This window comes from Acomys minous (genome assembly GCF_964271855.1).
Source record: "Acomys minous genome assembly, chromosome: 1".
NCBI classification, from domain to species: Eukaryota; Metazoa; Chordata; class Mammalia; order Rodentia; family Muridae; genus Acomys; species Acomys minous.
Genome location: NC_140483.1, coordinates 3,405,567 through 3,432,607, shown reverse-complemented (window position 1 = coordinate 3,432,607; position 27,041 = coordinate 3,405,567). Strand labels below are relative to the sequence as shown.

Genomic DNA, 27,041 nt, shown 5'->3' with positions numbered 1-27,041 from the left:
GGCTGTAAGCCCCACTAGAGAGCTGTTGGCTGCCACTTCCATGTGACCGACACTTACTGCACCTTTATGCATATTTTTTTCTGTTTTTGTTTTTTTCAATACAGGCTTTCTCTGTGTAGCCCTGGCTGGCCTTTGTAGACCAGGCTGACCTCGAACTGTTAAGTGATCCGCCTTTCTCTGCCTCCCTGAGTGCTGGGATTCGAGGCATGCACCTGGCAATTTCTGCACTTGCCTTATTTAACTTAACATAATGATCTCCAGTTCCATTCACCTTTCTGCAAATGTCATGGCTTAATTTTTATGTACAGCTGCATAACATTGCATACACATTTTTTAACCCATTCACTGCTGATGGACGTCTAGTTTGGCTCCCCGTCTTGGCTGTTGTGAGCGTGCGTAGGTCAGAGGACAACTTGCAGGATTGCTTTTCTCCAGGCTTGGAAGTCAGCACCCCTACCCCCTGAGCCACCCTTCCCACCTTCAAAGCCATTTTGATTTGCATTTTGGTAGGGTGGCTTTTATTCTTTAATTTTCTGTTGTTGTTGTTGTTTTTTAATCATTGAGTAGATTCACTGGTTCCGTGTGTAGCGCCAGGACCTCTGATGTGCTGACCGGCCTACGTCTTAGAGTTTCCAGTGGTGTAGCTGAAGTCATGTGACCGCTCAGGGCCCAAGGCTGCAGAAACAGAACTTTCTCCAGACTAGACGTTGAGATTGTCTAGACAACTAGAGCTGCGGTTGGCACAGTGGCAGCTTCCCTGAAGAGGAGGTGTGTGGCAGACGCAGTGGAATCTAGGGAGAAGAATCCACAACCACGGAACATAAGGATGCAGACACTGTGGAGGATGGCCATTGCCACCTCCGCTGCCAAGAGTGATGGCTTGACTATGTCAGCTACCGAAAATCAGGGCCTTGAGGCATACAATGTGGTGTCCCTGTTTTTAAAGAAGCAAGCAAGACCCTTCCATTGCTAACAGTGGCCAGAGGGACTCGCACTGCCTGTTGTTCTGCAGGTATTTGTGGGGAGGCTGTCCCGTGAGATGAGGCAGTGCTAGGAGTCAGGAAGTAAGTGACAAGAGCCTGGTCCTTGCTAATGTGTTGGAGTCCATTTGCTTTCATGTCAAAGGAGCTGTCAGTCAAAGGAGCTGTCAGTCAATCATGTCAAAGGAGCTGTCAGTCATGTCAGAGGAGCTATCAGTCAATCATGTCAGAGGAGCTGTCAGTCAATCATGTCAAAGGGCTTTCACTCAAAGGAGCCATCTGGGGCAGCCACAGGAAGATCAAGGCATGATCAAGATCAGCGCATCACAGTTAGATTGGGCTACAGAGCTTGGTAGTTCCATTTGTCTTCCCCTAGGATCTTGACATTGGCTTCTAGACCATAAGTTTCTGTCCTAGGAACTGGCAGACCAGAGTGTCAGGTCCTATCACAAGTAGGCTGTGAGCACCACAGGTGTCACTTAGCCCAAGTTCAGTCTTCTTGCCTCACAGATGGCAACCGTGGGCCAAGATACATAGCAGAATCTTTACAGAGTGGGGTCTTACATCCATAAACCTTCACACACTCACACACACATACACACACACACACACACACACACACACACACACACACACACACCTATGCACAAATCCTGCAGAACTGCACTGTGGTGCTGTATTCCAAGCTGTGTCAGGCTGGTTCCTGCAGAACCTATGCAGAGGGACATTACCTTCATGTTTCTGGAATCTACAGAGTGGGGCTTAATTTTATGAGTCAACTTGACTGGGTCTTGAGTTGCCCAGATATTGGGTGTGAGGGTAATTTTTTTTGGTAGCTTTAACAAATCTGTATGACTTTTAAGATTATATCTTTGTGAAAATGTCATTAGAATTTTGGTTTGGATTTCATTGAATCTGCAGGTCACTTTGGGTGATGTGGCCACTGTTGGGGCCAAGTTTATACTTGAATAACTTGTGTTCTCTCCTCTTGGATTAAATAGAACTTGGCCCCCTTCCCCAACCCAGATACAACTCTCTCATTCTGTCTCTCTGTCCTCTTTGTGTAGTTTGTTATTCTCTCTGTTTCTGTCCTTTCTTCCCTTCTCTCATTCTCCTGCTTCCCCCACTAGCCTTTCTGCTCACCTACGATATTTACCTGGCCCTTCTGGTCTAGTCAATCCTAGCCTTGGGGCGTCTGACACACATACTTTGGCTACAGGATCTGCTATAATAACCATTCGCCTATACATATACATCAGCCATGGGGAAGATGGCAACTTCTGTGTCTCTCCCAGCTCCAGGGGAACTGAGGCAGGATGAGGAGTGTGTCTCCCAAGGTAGAATTCTCTCCTACCCCAGATAATTAAATAAGGCAGCAGGCACAGCCGTTCCTTTCTCATCTCCTGTCTCTCGCCCCATCTGTCCCTTCTGTGGTTGTGTGGAGGCAGGAGGAATAGTCTTGAAATAGCTCAGTATTCTAAGCTCTAAGAAGAAGAAGTGATAATGAGATTGAAGATCGAGAAGGCAGAGGGAGATGCTGGCCTCTGGAGAAGGAGCGTCTCCCGCCGCGTCCCGAGGGCACCCTTGTGTGTCATCATAGCTGGTGGCAGGAGTGGACTGCTGACTCATCAGTGAAAAGTCTCACTATGGTTAGCATGAGCGGCAGATAAATCCCATAACTGGTTTGATTTTAGCACTTGGTGGAGGAGGGAGACTGTGACGTGCTGATGAGACACAGGGTCCAGCGGTCATGTAGGTCCCGTTATTGGGCATCATGAACCAGGTGATTAAAACTGTGATGCTTCATTAGTAACACCACTTCATGAAGGCTGTTAAAGGGTTAAAAAAAACCCACAAACACCCAGGTCTTATAGTAAAGCACGACTCAGCAAATATCAGCTGATGGCGTCTGTCCTCAGCGACACCAGAACACATGATATGAACCTTCTTTCATTTATAGTGATGTGTGACGGATCACGGGGTTGTGTGGGTATGCCAAACATACAGACACACTGTTCTGCACAGTAATTTTCAGGTCATTATTTACAGTTAGAATTAAAAAAAAAAAGAACATATGTGTTATGAATAGAGGAAGAGGGAGAGGAAATAATGTGATGATTGTTGGGGGCTTGGGCTGGGATGGCAGCTTTCTTCCCTCCTCTCCAAGTCCTCTGGCAGAGAAGATTCCTAGGCCTTCTGCACATGGGGAAAGGGGCCCTACTTCTTGGGAGCTACATCTCTTTTGTGGTGTCTTAGTTACCGTCCTATCCCTGTGATGAAACAACATGAGGAATCAGCTTATACAAGGACGCATTTAACGGGGGCCTTGCTTACAGTTTCAGAAGGCGAGACCATGACCAACATGGCAGGGAGCATGGCAGCAGACAGACAGGCATGGTGCTGGGTCAGTGGCTGCGAGCTACATCCAAACAAGCTGGACACAGAGAGGGAGAGGGAGGGGGAGGGGGGAGGGGGAGGAGGAGGGGCATGGGGGAGGGGGAGAGAGAGAGAGAGAGAGAGAGAGAGGGAGGGAGGGAGAAAGAGGAGGAGGAGAGAGGGGGGAGGGAGAGAGAGTAGGGGGCAGAGAGGGGAGAAGCCAACAAGACCACACCTCCTAATCCTTCCCAAATAGTTTTACCAAACATTGAACTATATGTGCCTGTGGGGGTCGTTCTCATTCAAAGCACCACACAGCGTTATGGGGGGCACATTTGGGGCTTTTAGATTCCGTTTGCGTAAGTGTGTGTGGGAGTTCCTGTGTGTCTTTTGGCCGCTGTGTATGCCAGGCTGTCTGCCCCAGGGCTTCTCCTGCCTCTGCCTACGTCTCACCGTCTGGGTGCTGGGATTCAGACAAGACGGCTGCACCCTGCTTTGTGTGGGTTTTAGGGGTCTGAGCTCTGGTCCTTGTACTTGAACAGCGAGTGATTACTGCTTCGAGCCTCATCCCCAGGGCCCTCTTTTTATAATTCAGACTGGATCTTATGTGGCCAAAGCTGGACCGAATGCGCTGTGTGGCCCAAACGCTGAGGTCCCAGTGCTTCTGTCTTATCTCCCTAAGTGCTGGGCCGCTGGTGCACGCTCTCTTCTGGCTTGTTTTGTTTTTGAGACAGGGTCTTGCTGTATAGTCCTGGATGTCCAATCTTCCCGCTTGGCCTCCTCACTGCTAGGATGACAAGCACATGTCACCTTTGCCCTCCTCTTCTCCTGTTTGTGCATGTGTCCACTTGCCCTGGCAGTTTCTTGTGTTCAGAGACCATGTCCAACAGTGCTTGGTGCTTACAGGGCAGGCAAGAGGCACTTGCACAAACATGGGCGAGATGGAGGGAGGAGCTGGCTGTCAGTTTTCAGTAGACGCTAATTTGTGAGAGCAGTCGGCCTACGCCTTCACTTCTTGAAAGTTGTATTTATGTTCCTGTCAAGTAGATCCAACTAGGCTGCCAGTGTGTCGGTGTGGCCCAGTGGGTAAAGGTGCTTGCCCAACAAACCTGGCAACTTGAGTTTGACCCCCCAGATCCTCGTTAAGGAAAAAGGAGCAAACAGACCCTATAACATTGTCCTCTGACCTCTTTGGTCCTCTGTAGTCTGAGTGCCCATACACACATCAAGCATACAACAACAACAACAACAACAACAACAACAACAACAACAGTAATGGGATTAATAGTGATATTAATAATAACATATCAAGCTGTTCTCAGGGAGGATGGCGTTCCCTCCCCATGATCTTGACTCAGTGTGGCCTTTGGCTCTTCTCTTCCCTGCCTTTGTGCTAAAGCATCCTCTGTCATTGGTAGGCGTTAACATTTTTATTTTAATAAATGTAATAATTGCAAGCCTGCCAAATCAAGAAATAAACTCATCTGCGGACGGCAGAGTAGCCTGTCCATGCAGACAGGAAGAGCGGTGACCTACATTGTGAGTGAATTATAAATGCTGTCCTAGGGGCTGAGGGATGGCTCGGTTGGCAAAGGGCGTGCTGCAAACACGAGGACCTTCGTTTTGATCTACACTACCTGTGTGCATGGCTGGGCGCTCCAGCACTGGGATGGGCCGAAACGGGTGGATCCCTGGGACTCAGTGGCCCGCACAACAGTCGGTGAGCTCCATGTGCAGTGAGAGACCCCGTATCAGAGATTAGATAGAGAGCTGTCACAGAAGACACATGCCATCAAGCTCCGACCTCTATGTGCACACGTGTGCGTTCAGCCACGCAAACAGTTTATACACACGGAATGCACTTGATTTGTATTATTGGTGTGCTTCCTGGGGGCGGGAAATTAGGGACTGACAGTGTGTCATAGAAACTCAGTGATGTGCGTAGAAATGCTATCCTAGCACTAATTAACCTCCTAGTTGGAAAGGCCATTGTTTCATCACACACACACACATACATACACACACACAACTCTTTCTCACACTCACATACACACTCACAACTGATATATACACACTCACACACCACTCACACACTCATACACACAGTGTCTCACACACTCATACACACTCATACACACACACACACACACACACACACACACACCATACATCCTCCAATTTACAACAGGAAGAGCATGTATTTATTTCTTTTAGGATGTGAGGTAAGTGGAAATATATACAGAGGACAGAGCCAGGCTAAGACTCAGATTTTATCTGTTCAGTTTAAATTATTGAGATCACAAGAGGGACACTTGATTTACTGAGCACAAAAGATATTGACAACTCTTGATTTTCAGAATGTTAGAACTGTGAGGACGCGACTAAGCCTGCGCGTGTCGAGCTCCTTACACCTGGCTCCTGAGTGAGAGGGAGGCTGGCCACTGACGCGCAGCTCTGTGGCTGCAGGACTAAGTCAGAAGAGGCTGTGTGGTGTGAGGCCCTGGCTGGGGTGGGGGGGCTAATCACTGCCCTCAGGAGGCTTCTCCCCTGAGTGTCCGATGAGTGATGTGCTGCCTACTTCCCTTGCTTCCATAGAAAGGCCTTCTTGAATGGCCAGGGCTAGTCAGGGTCAGGAAAGCTGGTTTGTGTCTTTGGGCCAACAGAACAAGGCTGAGAGGTGCCGTGTGGAGCCCAGAAGAAGCTGCTCTTGGCTTTTCTCCTGCTTGTATGATGAACGTGCTTCCAGAAGGATGAAAAATTAGGCCTTGACTCTGTCTCAGAGGAACTCACTGGGCTCCTGAAGGTTCTTGGGTTGGTGGCTTAATGCACTTCCCCCCCTAGGATACAGTGACCATGGTCGACGTTTACACTGAGAATTTTCAGTTCCAACACTTGGTTCTCCCTGTTCCTCCTGGGGACATGGTTCTGTCTGAGAGGCTGTTCCCATAAGCGTTAGGACTGTTGAAATTATTCATGTCAACTAAAGCCTTGCCTCATGTGCTGTTTCTCTCTCTCTTTCTTTCTTTCTTTCTTTTTTTTAACAGACACTAATTTTGTGTTGGGGAATGCCCAGATAGTGGACTGGCCCATCGTGTACAGCAACGATGGATTCTGCAAGTTGTCTGGCTACCACCGGGCGGAAGTGATGCAAAAAAGCAGCGCCTGCAGGTACTGAGCGTGCTCCGCTGGGAGGGCCGAGGGCCGCCTCTGGGAGAAAGGAAGATTTCCCTGACCTGACTCTGTGTCTTGAGCGTTTTTTATTGCTGTGACTCCTGTCGTGTGTGCACATGCCGAGGAAAGCAGTGGGGATGTACAGCATGGGTTCCTACAACGGATCAACAGTCAGCACGATGGGGAAGGAAAGCCGAAAAGTCTGTATGACGAGGAACCAAAAGGTCAAGACAGAATTTAATGTGACAGTTAGAAGATTAAACCGAATCTTAAAAATTAGTTAACGAAACCAAGACAGTCATGTAGCTCAAGCTGGCCTTGTAGTAGCCAAAGATGACCCCACACTTCTGAGGCACCTGCCTCAGACTCCCAAGTGCTGGGATCACAGGCGTGTGCCAGCGCGCACTGCTCATGCCGGCCTGGGATCTGAACCCAGGCACTCCCCCAGCTGAGCTACACCCCCAGCCCAAAGCTGTAAAACGTCACGAACATTTTATAGAGGATGATTACAAGATAAGGCCTTGTTCGTTAGAGCTTTTCCTCAGCCTGAATTCTCTTGAGGAGAAGCAACACTGCCACTTGTTCTGTCTGGCAGCCCAGCTGTGTACGTTACCCCCAGAGCCCTTGTTTGGGCCTGGATGCAAGGCAGGTCCTCTGCAGCCACGGCTGGATCTTAGCTCAGCCTGGAGCGTGGAGACGCCTCAGCGCGCTGACTTGTGTTCCGTGTGTTAAATCAGCCACATAACTGTTGGCAAACAGTGTTAAATGTCCGGACGATATTTGAATGTTGTTAAATTCTAGACCACTGAGCCTGACAAGTGGACAGTTTAGGACTTTTCTTGCTTCTTATAGACCTGGCGATTATGTCTCTAGTGCACACGTCTCCTGTGTTCTCTGTGTGCTGTTTTCCACTGAGCATCCATCCTTATCTGTCCGTCTGTCTCCATGTGCAGATTCACAGCTGCCAAGCCCCATGCATGACCAGAGCAGTGTTTCCCCACAGAGCAGTGGCTGTGTGCACCTCTGGGACCACAGAGACATTACTCTGATGATTTCACCAACTTTTCTTTTATACAATTCTAAACAATGTATTCCGCTGTAACACCTGAACATCCCACCTGTGCCCCCTGGACCCCTGACAGCTCAGGCCTTTCCCCTTTCTTATCCCATGTGCATCAGACATTTGCACTCTAATGTCCAGGTAAAGGTGATGTTCACCTACTCGTGAGCTACAGCTTGGAGAAGTCTGTGAGCAAATGGGCCAAACTCCACACTTCATCTGTGGGGACTCAGATGTGGGGGTTCTGCTTGCCTGTCAGGAAGATGCAGCTGTGGGTACCAGTGCTTCCCTTAAATGAAGGTCACCGGTCTAGAAAAATGACTCAGAGGGGGTGGGGAGGGAGGGAGGAGGGTGGTGGGGGAGGAGTGGAGAGGCACGGGAAGAGAAGCCATCTTGTTCCCAGGCTGTGATGACTAAGTCTGGATCCATTCTTCTTTGTAGAGATATGTCCAACGCCTTTTGTGTTTTCCTGGCATCTTGGTTGTAAGTGCAGCCCCAAAGCCAAGCGCTCCCTGAGCCTCTACAAGGACACCCACACATCAGTCACACCTCTCAGTTGCTAGAAGGAACATAAAATGACAAAGTGACAGCAGACTCAGAAAGTCAGCACCCAAGACTCTTTCCTTACAGAGTGCCAGGACTGGGAAGCGTGGCGTGAGCCCTCTGCTCTGCTCCAGCTGCCCGTACAGTGCTGGATCGGTCAGAAGTTGTAAATGGTAGTACAATTTTTACGGCTCCTTTTCTCTAAATTCCTATGATTCTATGAGTCAAATTTTGAAGAAAAATCTAGAACACATTCAGCACATAGCATTAGACGCTAGGAAATGCATGCTTTGAGCCCACACCCCCATTTCTGCATAGCCTCAGGCTGTGGGCAGGTCCCTGCAGTCCCCCTTCGTGCCTGAGGGCCTGGGGTTTGTGAGGGATGCTAGCTGGGCCTTGGGTGGTGTTGTCAGAGAGTGTGACTTTCCTGGCCATCTCCCCTGGTTCATCCTGCCTAGCTCAGGGTTTCTCCTGCCCCTGGAAGGATGAGCTGTGGTGACTAGAGGCTTGATGTGGAGCTCAGGGAAGTGGGGCGGTCCTGGCGTCTTTCCTGCCTCTGCTGAGTGCCAGGGCTCGTAGGCAGCACCCTGACTCTCCTGAGACTGTCTCTGGTCTTTCGCATGCTGTGTATTTACTTCCTTGGGCTGCTTTTCTCCAAAATTGAGCAGCAGGAGGAATGTATTATTAAAGGCTTGTAGGATTTTATTCTCTCACTGTTTTAGAGCCAGTGCTCAGAGTGAGGAGGCAGGAAAAAGCTGCACCGGCAGCGGCAGAATCCTCGGTCCTTCCTTCCTTAGTTAGCTGCATCTTCCTGCTAGAGCATCAAGTTGTAGCCCATTTCTTATTCTCCCCTCTGCTGCTCCCTCTCCCTCCTTCCACCTCTCTCTCCTCTCATTAGGAATTAAAAGAAAAAAAGTCTATGCTTCAGATTTACCCAGGCATCTTTCCCAGAAGGCTCTGGAGTTGTGTTTGTTTCTAAGATGTAGTCTGACTTTATTTCTCCTTTGCTTAAAGCCCTCCTATGCCCTCCAGTTGGTTACAGGCTAAAGTTAATTACCTCCAGGCTGAGAATGCTATAGCCTCTTCTGGCATCTTTGTGTGTCTATTGCAACATCTTCCTCCCCTGTCTGTAGTCCAGTCATGTGGCACTGATACACACCCAGGTTCTGGAATGACCTCTGACCTTTTTAAGAGGCACATATTTACTTGCCTGGCACACTCTCTTCCCTGTGTTTCCCAGCTCATTTCCCAACTCTGAGACCTCACCTGTCCTTACTTCCCAAAAGCCTTCCCCAGCCAAGCTGAGTGCCCACCATGGTGCTCAGTGGCTCACCCTGGTGCTCTGTGGCCCACCCTGGTGCTCTGTGGCCCGCCCTGGTGCTGTGTGGCCTGCCCTGGTGCTCTGTGGCCCACCCTGGTGCTCTGTGGCCTGCCCTGGTGCTCTGTGGCCCACCCTGGTGCTCTGTGGCCCGCCCTGGTGCTCTGTGGCCCACCCTGGTGCTCAGTGGCCCGCCCTGGTGCTCTGTGGCCCACCCTGGTGCTCAGTGGCCCTCCCTGGTTCTCTGTGGCCTGCCCTGGTGCTCTGTGGCCCACTCTGGTGCTCTGTGACTCACTCTGGTGCTCTGTGGGACACCCTGGTGCTCCGTGGCCCGCCCTGGTGCTCTATGGCCTTCTCTGGTGCTCTGTGATCCTTCTTGGTGCTCTGTGGCCCTCCCTGGTGCTCTGTGGCCCACTCTGGTGCTCTGTGGCTCACTCTGGTGCTCTGTGGTCCTCATTCTTTGGCTTCCAGATCTACTGGTTTCTCATGTATGTCTATCATTAGAGGCTTAGTTTTTAGGGGCAGATATGGAAAAATGGAGGCTTTAAAAAACCAGTTAAATCAACGAATCTTAAAGTCAGTTAATGTTTTCACTGTGTGTATGTAGGTTTATATGCACATGTGTGTTCATGGGTGTATATCAATGAATGTGTTCATGTATGTGTACGTATTCACATGTGTATGTGTGTTCAGTGCTGGATGCGGAACATGTGTTTGCAGATGAATAAATACTTTTGACTTGCTAATGAGATTTTTTTGTTGACTTTCAGTTTTATGTATGGAGAGCTGACAGATAAGGACACAATTGAGAAGGTGCGCCAAACCTTTGAGAACTATGAGATGAATTCCTTTGAAATTCTGATGTACAAGAAGAACAGTGAGTATCAGCTGCCCTGGCTCCGCCCATCTGCGCTTAGGTGGTGAGGCTGCTGCCACCACCTCTGGGACTGGTTGTTTGTTTGTTTTCTTTCCCCTCATCTAGTTACCGGAAGCCATTGTGTGTCACTAACCAAGGAAGACTCCATCTGTTTTTCTGTCTAGAATTAGTGTTTTTCCTATTGGTTCGATTATGAATTGCTGGGGAAAGGCAGCAAGGAGAAGCCCTGTTCTATCTGTCTTTGCATCCACCTCCCATAACACCTAGCTAGGGAGAGACTCGCAAAGCTGCCCAGCTACGGCCCAAGGAGATAGTATTGACAGCACAGCATTGTGCGTTCGCAGATCTTGGCCGCAGTTACTTTTACCAAGTATATGATGAGTCCGTAGCCATGCACAGATACAGACCTTGCTTTCTCTTAGGTGGCTTCTTGTTGGACGCACGTGAGCTATCCTAGGACATGAGGAAGGTGGAGCCCGTGGCCACAGCAAGGTTCCTCCATCTTGTTTTGGGGGGGATGGTTGTGTTACAGATCAAGCCTGGAGCTTTGTGTGTGCTGGGCAGGTCTTCTGCTGCCTGAGCTGCACCCTCAGGCCCTGGGTCTACCTTGTTTATATAATTCTACTCTCTGATTGAGGGAGACACATGATGCCATCCTCTGGTCTGTCTGCACATCCATGTACACATATGTCCACCCGCACACATACGTGCACATAGATGCAAACATGCACACACACATGCATGTCATACACACACACACACACACACACACACACACACACACACACGTACACGGCAGGTCAGTGAAGAACACTGCTTTTTACAGGATTGATAGGCAGGTTTTTGATTCAGCGAACATTTCTGGAACACCCCAATGGGCATGAGGGTATGTGTTACTGAGTGGTGTCCTGGGCTTAGAGATTGTCAGTTTGCTCTGAAAGGCAAAGGCTGTGTGCTGGTTTCATCTGGAAGAAGCTAGACTTTTCCTGTCTGTCTGGAATGCTGAAGGACTGTTTGCTGGGCGGTAATGCAGATGTTGACTGGACAGCGAGCAGCACGGTTCCTGTAGCCTGTCCTCAGGGGCTGTTCCGTCACGGTAGCTTACCAGTAGTCTCCTTTCTACCCCACTGTTAGCTGTAGGAAGAATGAGGCTATGGAGTGTGAGGGCTCTGTGCTGGTTGGCCCACTGGGGTGGGGTACGGCTCCAAGCCACAGCTCTTACCAGGAGCATGCTCACAGCAGCCTTCTCATGGAGAATGCATGGGCTGCACATGTGCTCTGAGCTAATAGAGGGAGGGTGTGGTTTCCCACACGGAGCCTTTATGTACCGAACAGTGTGACTTGCCCCTCAGCACAGACCGCTAACTGGTAGGTGTATCACATAAGAATGCCTTGCTTTTGTGTTTTGCTTAAGAGTTTTAAAGCCTCATTAGACTATGTGTTCTGCTTGCCCAAATTCAACTACACGTTTGGAACAAAAGAGAGAGAAGGAAACATAGCTTAAATTGCTCAGGTGATTTCACTTTTTATTCCTTTTGGTGGGCACAGGCCCCAGCGGGAGTAAAGATGAAAGGGAGGACTCCCTGTTTTCAGAGGCTGAGGCCCTGCACAGTAAGTCCTGCACTGTGCTTGAAGTGATTCTTATATTGGGGATTTTGAGCTTTAGGAAAGTTCAGCCATGCACAGGGGCCAGCCGGGCCATGCACAGGGCCAGCCGAGCTATGCACAGGCTAATCCCACATAAAACACACAAGGCATGAACTGAGGACTCAATAGAAATAATACTGAATTTCTCGTAGGAGCCTGACTTCCATCTCCCAGCTGCTTCCAAATCTTACCCTCTCCTGAAGGCCTGGAAACTCTGGTTTGTTGAACCTGGGAATGGCATAGGTGGGTCTCTTTGCTGTGATTGAGGAGGTCGGCGAAGGACCTCTTCCTAACAGGCGTGATGGAGAGATGAGAGTTAGGCAGAGACCACAGCTGTCACAATGTGGGTGAGAGACACAAAGCAACGCTTCCATGTTTGACCTGTGCAGGAACTCACCTGTGAATAGCAAGGTGTACCTCTGCGCAGTGAGTCTGGGGAAGGTGTGACGTTTGCGCTCAGCTGTTGGCCACACCAGTGGGCCACACAGCACATCCTCAGTAGCCAGGAAAAGCAGCAGCTCAGGAAGACTGGCTTCTGTGCTTGTCATAGCTGTGTTCCTGGCACCTATTGTAGGATCTCACACACATGTGTAGCGCTCCAGCCAAACTCATGGAACAGCTGGGAGTGGTGGCGCATGACTGTAACCCCAGCACCCAGAAGACAGAGACAACAGGACTGCAGCGAGTTCAAGGCCAGCCTGTTCTAACGAGTGACTCCTAGCTTGGCCTGGGTCTTATGGGACAGCTGCCTCTCTCCACGTTTCTCTTTCTGTTTTGTCTTCTGAGGTCCCATTTGAACGGCCCATTACACTTCACTTACAGAATTCTATGGCTTCCGAGCCTAAAGTTACAATCTCTTGCATATTCTTCCCTCAGACGAGTTGCCGAGTCTGCGAACGGCAAGGCCAGGCTCCTCAGTTTTCCAGTTCCCTGTATTAGTAGTTTTCTCGTTGCTGTGGTCCAGTGTCTGACCAGAAGATACCCACGGGGAAAAGGGCTTATTTTGGTTTACAGTTTGAGAGGACACAGTCTGCTACAGAGAGGATGGCACGGGGGCTCCATGGTGTAACGTAGGAACAGGATGCAGTGATCACAGCAGCAGGTCGCACTCCGTCCACCGCCAGGAAGCGGAGTGAAAGGCTTTCATAACATCCTCTGTTGATGGGCACGTGGTTTGAGCGTGAAATGTCCTCCGCAGGCTCATGGCTTTGAACATGTGGTTCCCAGCTGATGGAGCTGTTTGGGAAGGTTGTGGAAGGTTTGGGAGGTGGAGCTTTCATAGAGGAAGTGCATCACTCAGGCTTTGTAGCCCCGCCCCACTTCCTGTTCATTTCCTGCTCACTGACTGCTGGCCCAGTGCTTCTGCCACTGCGTCTTCTCTCCCCGGTGGGTTGTATCCTCTCAGAAACCGTGAGCCAAAATAAGCCACTTCTTTAAGTTGTTATTGTCCAGGTATTTTGTCTCAGCAGCGGGAAGGAAAGTGTCACACGGGGTGTTTATGAAGCTCCAAGTTTTCCTTCCTGACACCGCACTGAACCAGGTGTGGTGATGGCCTCCTTATCCTCAGCACTCAGGAGGCTGAGGCAGGAGGACTGAGTGTGAGGCTAGCCTGAGCTACATTTTGAGACCCTGTCTCAAAAACAAAACAAACAAACAAACAAAAAAACCAAACGGAAACCCAGGAAAACAAAACAGGACTAAGTGAGGTAAATGTCCACAGGCAGATGTCCTGTTGGCACTGTTCCTTATATGGTGACAACGGCTGTGTCAAAGACACTCCTCCCTGAGATGTTTGCCAGGTGGCAGTCCACTGTGCAGCCGAGCTGCAGAGTGGCTGACTCACTGCACCTCATGAGCACTGAATACTTTTAACGCCCAAATGATCAAACTGCCCCGCAGGGAAAGTTTCCATCTATCCGTTGTGTTAGCACCAGTGAAATTGAATTGTTTTTCTTCCTATCCATTAAAAAAAAAATCACCTTTTTAATATCACATGTTCAGATTCTAGACCTTTCTATTCTATTTAGCGCTAGTGAATTTCCTACTGGTATTTATAAGCCTCTTTATGTTTTTGAACATGTATGTGTGTGCATCCTTGCTTGTGTCATGTGTATAGGTGTAGTGTGCACAAGCATGTGGCTGTCAGAAGTTGATATTTCGTGTCTCCCTTGACCCCACTTTGTTCACTGAGGTAGTCCGTGTGAGAGAGGAGCTCACACATGCTGGCCCGCTTGTTGGGGGGTAGTGGATACGCCATCTCTGTCTCATGAGTGGGTTAAAGTGTTTCATGTGGGTTCGGGGACCCAAACTCTAACTCTCACACTCGCCTGGCAAGCTTGTTACCCTCTGAGCCATCTGTCTCCCTAGCCACACTGACAAGTTCCTCAGCATTGAGACTTTCTCCTGCTTCTCACTCTCAAGCGTTATGCTGGCCTATTAGTTTTCTCATGTTTCAGACAAAAAAAATCAAGAAACCTCACCTCCGAGCAACAGCCATGTGACTCTGGTCAGTGTGGCACCCCGCCCCCCACCCACTCACACAAAGCATGTGACTTCATGGTTTGGGGTGGCTGGTGGCTGTATCTCTGGGAGCTTGGAGTAGCCTGCAGTTAGAGACGCCCAGGGAAAGGTGCCTGCAGCAGTGTGGCTCTGCCAGGGCTTGTAGAAGGAGCTGCTGGCCAAGTAGCTATTGATTCTGCAGGCAGCTCAGTCCTGGCCACAGCTGAGCTGAGACACTCATGTGAAAAATGGCTCCTGCCTTTCAGGAGCAGACCAGGGTGGAGACAAGTCTCACTGGTAAAGCACGATATTTTGCTCATTTTCTATAAAGGAGCTGTTGATGTGTTATGACTATCAATCTTAAATCAAACACACTTTGAGAACTATTTCCTTATTAAAATTCTTTTATGTTTGGGGACTTAAAAAAAAACCCACACACACCTATAGAATTGAAAAAAACTTTTGGAGACAGGGTCTCACTATGTAACTCCAGAGGGATTGAATCTTACCCTGTAGACCAGGCTGACCTCGAATTCACCAGAGATCCGCCTACTTCTGACTCCAGAGTGCTGAGTTTAAAGGCGTATACCACAACATCTAGCAGATGTGAAAATTTTCATGTTAGTGTTTTCCTTCATGTTTCTGAGTTTTATAGGATGATTAGGGGGCTCATTTCCTTACCCAGGAAATAAAAGCACTCTTCATTTTCTGTTTGCTATCCAGATAGCGCTAGAATATTAAACAATTTGGAATACACACACACACACATTTGGAATATACATATATATATTTGGTATATACATATATGTATATATATATATCATCTGAGCTTACTTTATACATTGCTCATTCAGTTGCCATAGTATTGTTTATTAAATTCTTCACTGATTCCTGATTTGAATTTCCCTTTTCTTTTTTGTTTGTGTGTGTGTGTACTTGTTTGTGTAAGCTCTTGCACATGTATGAGAATATTCCTGTCTGTGAAGGTGTGTGTGTGTGTGTGGGTGGGTGGGCGCATGCGCTCACATGTATGAATATGAATGCACAGGTGTGTGCATGTGTGAAAGCAGAGGAGAATCTCAGTGTTGCACATAGGAGTCACCCACCTTGTACTTTGAGACAGGGTCTCTCATTGGCCGGGAGCTTCCTGAGCAGGCTGGCTGGTCAGCGAGCCCCACAAGTCTTCTGGTTTCTGCTTCTCCAGTGCTCGGATGACATGTGTGCCCCACTGTGGCCAACTTCTTTATACGGGTTATAAGGACTGAATTCAGATGCTCTGCTTGTATAGGCTTATCGTTCGAGCTTTCTCTCAGCCCCACCCTTTTCTTTACATATTAGATCCTCACATGTGTATATTTGTCTTTGTCTTCTCGGCCTCCTGTAGCACATTTCTGTGTGAGTTGGGTGCAGAACCCACTGAGTTGGGGCTCCCATACTCACATCAGGAACAGTTCCAGGAGCCGTTTCACCTCATAGCACTGTGAGGTGTTAAGCCGTAGCTCTTCAGAGCCTGGCTCATTACAAGTACTCGGTAAGGGATGATCCTTCCTTCCTTCCTCCTTTTCTTTTCTCTCTTTTTTTTTTTTTGAGACAGGGTTTCTCTGTGTAGCCCTGGCTGTACTGGAACTCACTTTGTAGACTAGGCTGGCCTCGAACTCAGAGCTCCACCTGGCCCTGTCTCCCAAGTGCTGAGGTTACAGGCATTTGCTGCCAGCACCAGGCAAGGATGATTGCGTGGCAAACTGTCCTGCTGGTGCTTAATTGTCGAGGTGGGTGCCCTTGTCATTGTCCTCTCTCCCCGAGGCCACGCCTACACCTTTATTTTCTTTATTGGATTCCAATTTATCAAGCTCTCAAGAAAAGCATGCGGCACTCTGACTGAAATTGTCTTTATTTACACGTTAAGCACGAGGGCTGACATCTTCACAGTTGTATTATCTCATGTACGAACAGTGCCACTCTGATTGCTTAGGTTTTGCTTTATGGTCTTTAATTATGTGGAGGGCTGAGCGTTGGTCTTTCTAGCTCCTCCTTGCTGTGGCTGAGATAGGCCCTCTCCCCTCAGAGCAGAGTGAGTTTCCGCAGACACCTGGAGATATAGTTTTCTTTTAAGTCAATCAAAACAGCCTTGGGGATTTCGGTTGTTAGCAGAAGAGGGAGGAAGGAGAGGTCGTTGTTTCTTTTCACTTAGTCTTAGGGAGGGTTAGCATGACTATTTCACAAGCGGGCAGTCGATGTTGGCGGAAGCTGGGTTGCGATGACCAGGATCATGAGGATTTAATCCTGGACACTGGTGGGGTGGGGGGAGGGGTGAGTGGGGGGGGACAACACTCCCCACCCCGTGCTGCCTCACAGTTCTGCACTTGTCATTCATCCAAGTGGAAGTTAACCTCAGGCCAAACGGTCTGTTCCTGGAGCAGGCTGCTCTTTCTAAGTCTAGTTTCTGGACCTATCAGTGTGGTCCAGTATGATGTGGCTTGGTCTGTTCCGCTGCTACCAAACGTGATCTGATGCACAGAGGTCTCGTTACATACAGTACCTAGGAGGCCCAAGGAAGCCTGCTGGAGGCCCAGACATCTCTCATACATCAAAGCCTGTGTCTTGCCATCTGGCTACCAGAGTTGAGGACTCGCCAAGGCCAGGCTAAGTGGTAGGGGGTGTGACTTCCTTACACATGAGGATCAGAGAGAACAGGGGTGTCTGACCTGGAGTTCACCTCCTCCTGACCATCCTTTGCCTGGAACGGACCCCTCTCCACCAACAACACTGCTGGGTGCCGCCCTCCTGTGCTCGTACATCCATCTTCCTTAGACGTAGGAACCGGGCGTCAAACGCCTGCTTGTCTCTCTGCATGTGCATGTCTGGGCTCTGGTATACACTGGCCTGAGTCACGACGGAGTGGTCCTGCTGCACTTCTGGGTGCTGGGGCCTCTGGAGTCCATGTGATCTGCCAGCCAAAGGGTCCCTGGCTCCCCTTAGGACTTCCAGAGAGGGAGCAGTGAGACTGCGCAGCAGGGCTCAGACCCTGGAAGGCTCATGTTCACCGGAAGCAGCTCTCTCATCCAGTGGGAATCTGCATGATGCTAGGTGAAAACGCTTTGCAGGGAGGACAGATGGGGCCTGTGCTGCAGGACCCCTGGGTCTTGAATCTGGAACGTTTCCAGCTGTGAAAAAGTTGATCCGTTTCACTTGCTTTGTCACTGATAGTTGGGGCCGAGGCAGGCCTGAGTGTCTGGGAAGACGCTGCCACAGAACCGATGTCTTTGAAACTCAGTTGTCTCTTTTAGACTACCCAGCTGCCAACTTGCCGCACGGCTCAGGGATGGCTCCCTGGAACAGAGCGTCCACTGGGACGGCACGCAGGGTGGTAAGGCCCTGTCCATTATCAGAACCAACTGAGGTGTAGGAATCAGGAGACAGAGATGAAAATGTCACTGCTGTGACTGAGAAAGCTGGTCCTGGGGGTGTAGTTTGTGTCTGTGGGAAAGGTTTCAGGCCTGCCAGTACAGACTTAGCCACATGCCACAGATAGCATCAGAGAGTCACAGGCCTCTCTGCCCACCATTTATAAAATAGAAATGAGAGGCGTTCTTATCTCCTAAATTACCAATCTATGGGGTAGGCTTTGGCGGGGGTGAGGGAGTAGGGGGCGGGTGGAAGGTGGAGAGGTGGAGAGTGTCACATGGAAAGAGGTCCCTCCACAGGAAACTGCACACTAGGAAAAGGAGGTTCCTGCCTCCTTAACAGCCCTGGGGACCACCTCCAGATGAACTCTAAGGCAATGTGAACTTTTGATGCCAGCTATCTATGTAGGTAAAAGGGGACCAATTAGAACGAAATGTGCTTAATCAGGGCTATTTATTTCTCGAAACGACAGCGTGCACAGCTGGGTGGGGAGGTGGCTCTGTGGAAAAGTGGAGAGTTCATGACGAACCTGAACTACGGGAAACTGGCAAAGGCTCCCCGACGTGGCACATGTGGTGGCTCTCTGGTTCTCACAAGCCTTGGCACTTGGAGTGTAAAGGGCAGGTGGTGCAGCCTTGCTGAGTGTACCCGAGGCATGGAGCGCAGCCTTTGGAGCAGTGCAGGGCTGGCCCCGCTGAAGCGCGTGCTAGGAGGATGGAGAGGTGTGGCTCCACGTGGGTGTGGCTCCTCCTCCCATCTGATTTGACCTTAGCTTGATAAAGTAGGAATGCTTCCTGAGGTTTCCATTTGAAAAAAGCTGCATGGGTTTTGTTTTGTTTTGTTTTGTTTTTTAGCAAAAAGGTGTTTTCCTGGCTGGTTTGCGGTGTGGCCTGCTAGAGGGTGGCCAGGTGTGGCTTGGTGCTATCCTGCTGTCCTGCTCACTTCCCTGTGGAAGGTTTCAGGTCCCACAGGTTCTGCAGAGGCCTCCGAAGGCGTGGTTAGAAAAACCTTCTAAAAGACAGAGGATAATTCCAAGGTCATATTTTTTTTTTTTTTGATTTTGAAATGCTATTCTTTTTGTACTGTGGATTTCTTTCAAAATGTGCTTTTCTTGAGGTGGCATTGTGATCTGTTAGCTTTCTCAGAGTGCCCAGAATCCGGCAGTTAAGCTATACAGAGGGGAAGAAAACGTTAATCATGGATGTGCATTTTGGTAACCAGGATGTAGCGAGGACATACTTCACTTGACCTGTTTCCTGACTGCATTAGCATTTTAGGGTTATTTATACTCACATATGAGGGAATGATCTGTCCGAACCAATAAGCTAGCTGTTGTCAAGGTGAGCGGCAAACTAATGCCTGTCTGTCCAGAGTCTGATGTGAGTGTGCAGCCCTGGGCCTCTATTTCCACGTCTGAGAATATGATCTCTCTGCGTCTCGTAGACTCTGAGATGCTGAGCACAGTGCTCAGAACACAGGGAGCTGTCGGGTACCCATCCACAAGGTGAAATAGTTACAGGCTCTATTTTGAAAATGCCATTGTTCTAATTTCATTTGCGTGGCTGTGACATAATAACCTGACAAAAGCGACTTAGGGGAAAGAGGGCTTATTTCTGCTTATAACTCCAGGTTACTTCTGTCGTTGTCTGGAAGTCAAGCAGGAACTTCAGACATCTGCTCAGGTCACATCCACGGTCAAGAGCAGAGAGGGGTGGACGCACGCGTGCACGTTGGCTTAGTTGCTTGTATTGAGCTTGAGTCTACTTCTGAGCAGCCTGGCGGGACCCATTGCTTAGGTGCCACTCACAGCAGGCTGGGCCGCAGCAGTTGACGTAATTAAGACAATCCCCACAGGCCAGCCCAGAGTAGACACTCCCTCACTGAGACTCTTTTTCTCAGGGGATTCTGAGTTGTGTTAAGTCCACAGATGCAACCATCACAGTTGTAAACTATCTCAAATATGAAACATTTGACAGCGCTTATAAAGTCCTTTCATGCCAGCTGCTGCTTTAGGAAAGTACGCGCCGTAGCTTTGCGGCTCATCTGCTTTTGAAGCATACGTAGGTTGGAACTTCTCGGTGAGGCGTCCTATGCAAATAGAAAAGCGGTTATTTGCTTTTACTAATTATTACTGTTTTTGGAAGCCAAAGAAAAACCTTACAGATATTTGCAGGGTGGGGGTCCTCTCTAGGAAGTCTTCAGCCCAGGACAGACAGTCCTCCAAACCCTGGTGCGCTTCCTCGGGCTCCAATGTCACCACTGTCCAGCGTGGAGTAGCAGGAATCACCGTGGCAACCTCTCCTGGCTGTCTTCTGTTTGCCGTTGTGGGGACTTTGTGGGGTTTGGTTTTAGGGAGAGGGACTTAGAAATTCAGTTTTTGCCCCATGCCTGCTCAAGCACGTGCATGAGGCAGACAGACAGAGCCTGTCGGTGGCTGGCAGTGTCCGCTCAGCCCACGCTTTTTAGCTGTTGTTCCAGGTTCTCAGAGGCCTTTAGTGTGATGTATCTAAGTTTCTTTCATGAGCTCTGATGAGATTTTTTCAGGCTGTTTTCCGCTTTACGAGGATTCAGACTCTGTACATACACGATATGTGACCATAGGAAGGCACCCGCTGTGCAGGCTCTGTACATACACGATCATGTGACCATAGGAGGGCACCCGCTGTGCAGGCTCTGTACATACACGATCATGTGACCATAGGAAGGCACCCGCTGTGCAGGCTTTGTACATACACGATCATGTGACCATAGGAAGGCACCCGCTGTGCAGGCTCTGTACATACACGATCGTGTGACCATAGGAAGGCACCCGCTGTGCAGGCTCTGTATATACACGATCATGTGACCATAGGAAGGCCCCCGCTGTGCAGGCATTCCATAGGTTTCCATCCCAGCAGGAAAAGGTGGCAGGGAGACGCTCCCACCGTGAAGTAAGGAGAATATTCAGCAGTGAGATACTTGTTTCTGTTCATTCCCGAGCCCCTGACTCCCCAGCCCCTCGGACGAGGATGCACACAGCTGACCAGCCTTTTGATGTTCCTTCCAGGGACGCCCGTGTGGTTTTTTGTGAAGATCGCTCCAATCCGGAATGAACAGGATAAAGTGGTTCTGTTCCTTTGCACTTTCAGTGACATAACTGCATTCAAGCAGCCGATTGAGGATGACTCATGCAAAGGTTTGTAATTCTGGTTTGTGCAAGCACATTTATATGGGGTCCCCACCCCCCAGCTCTGATTCCCTTGACTCCAGCTTTCGCTACAGAGAGCTTGAGGTTGCCAAGGCAATCTTTCGAAGTGATCAGGATATAAATCTTAGTTTGCATTGGGTACTGTGTCACCCTGCAGTGTGCTTGGGGAAGAGAGAGAGGCAGAAAGGCAAAGCATTTAGAAATGAACCATTTTGTAGTTAAAATTCGTGGAAGAAAGCAACTGGGCACATCGGACCTCCTTGGGCCTTTTGGGGTCTCCTTTACTTTTTTCCTCCATCCCTGCCCCCCCCCCAGACTCAACCTTGTGCATGCTAGGCAGTCACTTCCACCACGCTACATAGCTCTTGCGGGTTTTCACAGTCACGCCCATGGGGTGGGCATGGCCATGCTTATCTGACTTCCATGTGCGTGTCTTTGGGTCCGACTTGTAGGCTGTCGAAGCCTCTGCAGATGAAAACTAGAAACGAGGGAAAGAGGAGCCTGAAAGGGTCGATGCCAGGAAAACTGAGATGTTGGTGACGGGCCGTGCGTCTGCTATGGTCTTGAAACCAAAAAGCGGGCTGAATTTATTTATTTGAGCTGTCACACAATTAAGGAGAAGTTGGATAGAGTCACACTCCCAGCGCTATGCTCTGAACCCCACCTATGTGTCTGTGACTTACGTGTGCCTGGCTAACTGATTTCAAGCATGGCATCACTGAGGCCAGGGGCTAGAGTAACATCTCCACAGGGGTCGTTTGATCAGCTGAATGGCCTTAGATTTTAACCAGATCATGGTGTGTGTTGTTCGGATAACACCAGAGGCTTCAGAAAGGAGATGGCAGGACTGCTGGAAGAGTTAGGCTCCTGCAGTGGCCCAGCTCACTGGGATGCAAAGGAGGGCATGCTGATGCCAGAGGGGGCAGAGTCGCCTTCACGCCTCCCCTGCAGTTTGCACTCAGTCAGCCAAGAGCCCGGCTGCTGTTTCACGCTGCTACCTGCCTCTGTGCTTGCTCCAGAGCTCCGAGGCTTCCTAGGATGCAGCCAAGAAACACCAGTGGAGTCCAGGGGAGAGGCAGGCGGGGCCTTGTGACCCTGGGTGTGACAAAGACTGGTGTAGAAGGAGCATCGTAGGGGAGTAAACACCAAGTGTGCACTCTTGGTCTGTCTCGGGGTACAGCGCTGTGTGCAGCAGTGAATGAGGCCCCCCAGGGCGTGGCAGCTCGGAGAGTCAGTTCCACACCACCTCCTGGCTCACTGCTCTGCAGCGCTCCTGCTTCCCACAGTCAGTCTCCTTTCAGGAATCTCGCTCCCCGATTCCTCACTTCCATCTGAAGATCTCAGAGAAGCAAATAGAATGCGGGACTCAGCCGGAAGGGTGCTTGCTTCTTTTAACCCAACAACCTCTCAAGTCTTGTTTCAAGGGCATTTGGGTGTTTTGGAAATTATTTTCAAACGTTTACCTAAAAAATTTAAAATATGTGATTGGGCCATGTCAAAATGCTTTCTGCAGAGATATAGTGGTCCGTAACTATTATTATTAAAGCAGGAGAGGTACATCCTTCTGAGGGGGCTTCTTATGTGGCTCAAAAGAAGTGATGGATCAGTGACTGTGCGAGACTGGCTCAGGTTTGTTTCCCACGAAGCACATGCTCCACTTACTTAGCTTAACCTGCCCCATGGTGCATCTTGTTGCTGATGAGAATATGCACACAGCCATGCATTTGCTGGCCCCTCCCCACTCAACTATTCAATTAGCAAGGCAACTTTCTGTCATGTTTCTTTTTGTCAGTGAAATAACACAAGTGATATGTGGCCTCATTTGCAGACCATTTAGAAATATACATATTTAATAAACATACTTAACACACATAAACACCTGTACATATGCAGAAACATACATGCATATATGCATGCATGTGCATATGCACATACACATATACATAGTACACATACACAATGCACACATATACATACATGTGTGCACGCGCGTGCATGCACGCACACACAATGTCTGAACATATGTACATACTCACGTACATTAGCTTTCAATGTGAGAATCCTGGTAGGGAATGCAGCTTAGTGCACCTCGAAGTCCAATGCTCGGATGCTCCCGCTTTATCCCTGGCCCACGGTGGCACGATGGCCTGCTCAGATTAGCTTCCTTAGGATGGAAAAGTCTGGCAACTGGTGACACGTCTGTGCTTGTCTGTCCGTAAGTCAGTTCTGTGCGTCTGTCAGTTCTGGTGCGAGGGTCCGATCTAGCTGGGAACAGAGCTACTGTGTGGTGGGTCGCCCTGCTAGGCTTTGCTTCTGGATGTGCTCTGTGGTCCTCCCGCTGATCCTACTGCATTGGCTGCTCAGCACCACGGTCAGCGCCAAGTCTACAGAGTCTTGCTTTCCTGGGTTAGAGAGTTCACGTGTGTGTGTGTGTGTGTGTGTGTGTGTGTGTGTGTGTGTGTGTGTGTGTGTGTGTATAGAGCCATCGAGAAGAGAGAGGATAGCAGGCAGAAAACGCCCAAATAGCCTTCAGGTACATTTCCTACTACCTGATTAGCTTTTTCGGTCACGTGCCTTGGTCACATGCCACACACTTTGAGTGCCTCAGTGGTGTGGGGAGCTCAGGGAGCCTGCTTGGGCCTGATGGTTTGCTCTGAGCAACTGACTCACGGAGGACAAACAACTGGACCATAGAGAGTTGGCCAGGTTAGCACGGACTCCTGGACTCTGCTGATGGGCTCTGGGATGCTCCCTAGCTCCTCTTCACATATGGCTGTGCCGCTCTGTACCCTGACTCCACTGCTCTGCACCCCTCCTCCACCGCCCTGCACCCCGACTACACCGCTCTGCACCCCGCCTCCATCGCTCTGCACCCTGACTCCACTGCTCTGCACCCCGACTCCACCTTCACTCTGCTGTGCCCTTGACTAATTTCCCAACTCTGACTAAAGTGCCATGCATGTGTCACTAAGAGGAGGCTGAAAGTCAGGCAGAGTTCTCTGTTTGCTAACAGGACGGTGGGTGACACCTGGGCTTGGAGGACAGTGCCTCGTTCTCTGGCTAGTTCTTTCTTTCTTTTTTTATTGAGAGCAGGTGGTAGTCTTTTGCTCTCTCCTCTTCTGAGCTCTGGGCTTGAGCAGGTAGGATGTGTGAGGCTTTGACCGTCACCTCTACATTGCTCATAAGGATGAGTCACTCTGTTTTCTTATAATTTGTGGCAAGGGTGCAGAGTCACCCATGTGTTGAAATTTACATTCGGAATTGAGCCTGACCAAGGCTGCTGTGCAGATGTGAGTTCTAGAGGAGATTTTATAAGGGCCACGATTACAATACTGAAGGATGAGGGCTCCCACCTGGAGCTCGTTGACGAGGCGCTCTTAGGAAAGCTGAGTCAGAGACACAGGGCAGCTTTTCCCCTTCCAGGGCTGACGCACCATCTCTCTGCTCATGGGGTGATGGAGAGGTGGTTAGTCAGTGAGGCTACTTAAGCAGCCATTGTAGACGTCTCCTGTTTGCCCATTGACCGGGAACAGACTAAAAGGGACGTCTATGGCGCAGACAGTGTTGCACGTTGGTCTCTTGTGGATTCACAGTCCACGGGCACACAGGCAGTGGATCATGGCTGGTTCAGTGTCGGCGTTGCTCTAAGATGAAGGGCAGCTTATCTCTGAGAGAGACTTTAAAAGGTCCCAGGCCACAGCTCCCTCAGCACATCCCACTAAACTCATTCAGTAGTGCTGTACAAGGGAAGATGTCAGTGCCCCCTGCAGGCTGTCCCTGCCAACAGCCCAGCCAGCCACTGTGCACCAGGTCCTAAAGTGACAGAGCTCTGTGTCTCTCTTCCTGGCGGGGATGCAGGTGCCGTCGGTATCCACCGGAACCTGGTGCTTCTGGAGCGAAGCTACCAGCTGCTCTTGTTGTGTTGACCAAAGCTTATCAGATGGGACATGTTAAGAGTTTATACAAAAGCCAAGCCATTCTCCCCAGACCCACAGCCGTCTGGATTCTGGGTCAGTCTTGGGAAGGTCTTCCAGGGTAAAGCTTAGAAGATGGAGTTTCTTGGGAAGGCACGGACTATTTGTTTGGGCTTAGGAAAGGGGATGACTCACACTGCCACGCTCTCACTGTGGCACTCTCAGCATCATAGTTTATTTAGCATGCTCCGTTTATTTGCTGTGGACCCCACATACATGTGTTTGGAGATCCTGCTCTTGAGACTTAACAATCTTTCAGAGGTATTCTGGGATAGCTTCCTGGTCAAAATTTTGATTCAGACGTTGCCTGTTGAATGTTGGGATGTTGTATTTGGGGGATTTTAAGGGCAGTGTAGATCATTTAATCTTCCTAGAGTCTCAGAAATACCTGCCTTCCATGACCTTTCCCTTCTCCACACATATAAAGCCAGCCAGTGCCTTCCCTCACATACCCAGCATTTGACTGTTCATTTCCTGGTCTCAGGGACGGTGATGCAAACCCGAGGCATTGCATCATTTATAAACCCCAGCCTGTATCTCAGTTTCTGCAAGATCAGAGGATGGGGGAAGTTGAGGCTAGAGCAAGGCAAGTCACCCAAGGCAGAGAACCATCTCTGTCACCTGGTGTGAGCTAGTGACAGAGCCTTGAGCAGAGGAGAAGTCTGGGTTCTGAGCACTTCCTCCTAATCTAGGTGCACTGGCTTTCTTTTCCTTTTGTATAAAGCTCCCCAAACCTGCCCTATTGTATCTCACAATGGAGCTCAAGTGTGTTGGAAAAGCAGGTTGCTTCCCAAACCTCACCGGTACATTAGGGGGGCATTTTTGAGCGACCAGCTTTGCTTGCAGGTGTGTGGAATGGACTCATGGGAGCTCTGGGGGGACACTGGGCACTGTCCTGGGGGCGTCACGGGATGACGATACCTGTGTTCTGTTGGTGTGTGGCTGATCTTGTCTTTGTGTCCTTCTTTTTGCCTGCTTCAGGTTGGGGGAAGTTTGCTCGGCTGACCAGAGCACTGACGAGCAGCAGGGGCGTCCTGCAGCAGTTGGCCCCCAGTGTGCAGAGGGGCGAAAATGTCCACAAGCACTCGCGCCTGGCAGAGGTAAGGGTGGGCGTGTCCACCAGCCTCACCTCCTGGGGGTCTGGGGCTGAGAACACGGCACGGCGGCACGGCGTGGAGCGGGTATGCCGGCGTGGGAGGGAACCTCTGGGACCTCCAGCCTCCGGGACTTGCGTTTGTCTGGGCTCTATAAGCCATGGCGTGTAACAATGGGAAAAGATATACCTGCTTTGCGCCTTGAAGTTCGGTGCTTTGGCGTCCGTGAAGGCAGACTGAAGACCGCCCTGTGTTCAGGCGTGTGTGAGATCACAGGTGCCAGTCCACTCTTCTTAGGACACAGCAAGGAGCTGAAGGCATTTCTCATTTATAAAAGGGGTCTTTAAGATCTTATAAATCATAGCCAGTTTTGTTATCTGATCAATACATACTAATTCAAAGAAAACATGACCCAGGCACCAAAAAGGAAGAAGATACAAATCTCCTGGCCACTGGCCAGGTAGCAGAATTGTAGTACTTAGTGTGACTGCCTTTGTCCTTGTCCCACTTTCTAGAGAGGAGGAATTCCACATGTGATGTTTATGGCTTTGAGATGTGTCTGTGAATGACTGTGTCTTCCTTTCTTGACTTTATATACTGATGGGTCCCTTTGCAGTCAGTAAATGTTCTTAACGCTGTTGATTTACCAACCTCTGAAGTAAAGACGGCTGGAGGTGGTGGCATTCTCCCATCTGCTGGAACGTGAGAAGGGCTGGACGCCATGAGAGGTCTCTGTCAGGCCTTCAGTCAGGCCTGGTCTTCAGTTCTCAGTGAGAGGAGGGTAGGGCCTTCCCAGAACATTTCATGCATCACTTAGCAAACCTCCATCTTGGCCAAATGTGTCAGCACCAGTTCTCAATTTGCCTTGAGATAGCCAGTCAGCTTTTGAGCGTTGGTTACAGGTATGGTC

General features: G+C 49.8%; 1 protein-coding gene across 2 annotated transcripts in view; it reads left to right on the top strand.

Annotated features, from left to right (window-relative positions):
* The window catches only part of KCNH1 (potassium voltage-gated channel subfamily H member 1), a 306,029-nt gene that overhangs the window by 15,508 nt on the left and 263,480 nt on the right, over positions 1-27,041 (top strand). For both annotated transcript variants that reach the window (XM_084794972.1, XM_084794973.1), the window contains exons 2-5: positions 6,401-6,524; positions 10,219-10,325; positions 20,923-21,051; positions 26,019-26,137. In XM_084794972.1, coding sequence (XP_084651098.1) covers positions 6,401-6,524; positions 10,219-10,325; positions 20,923-21,051; positions 26,019-26,137 — 479 coding nt within the window. The remainder of the gene's footprint in view (positions 1-6,400; positions 6,525-10,218; positions 10,326-20,922; positions 21,052-26,018; positions 26,138-27,041) is intronic.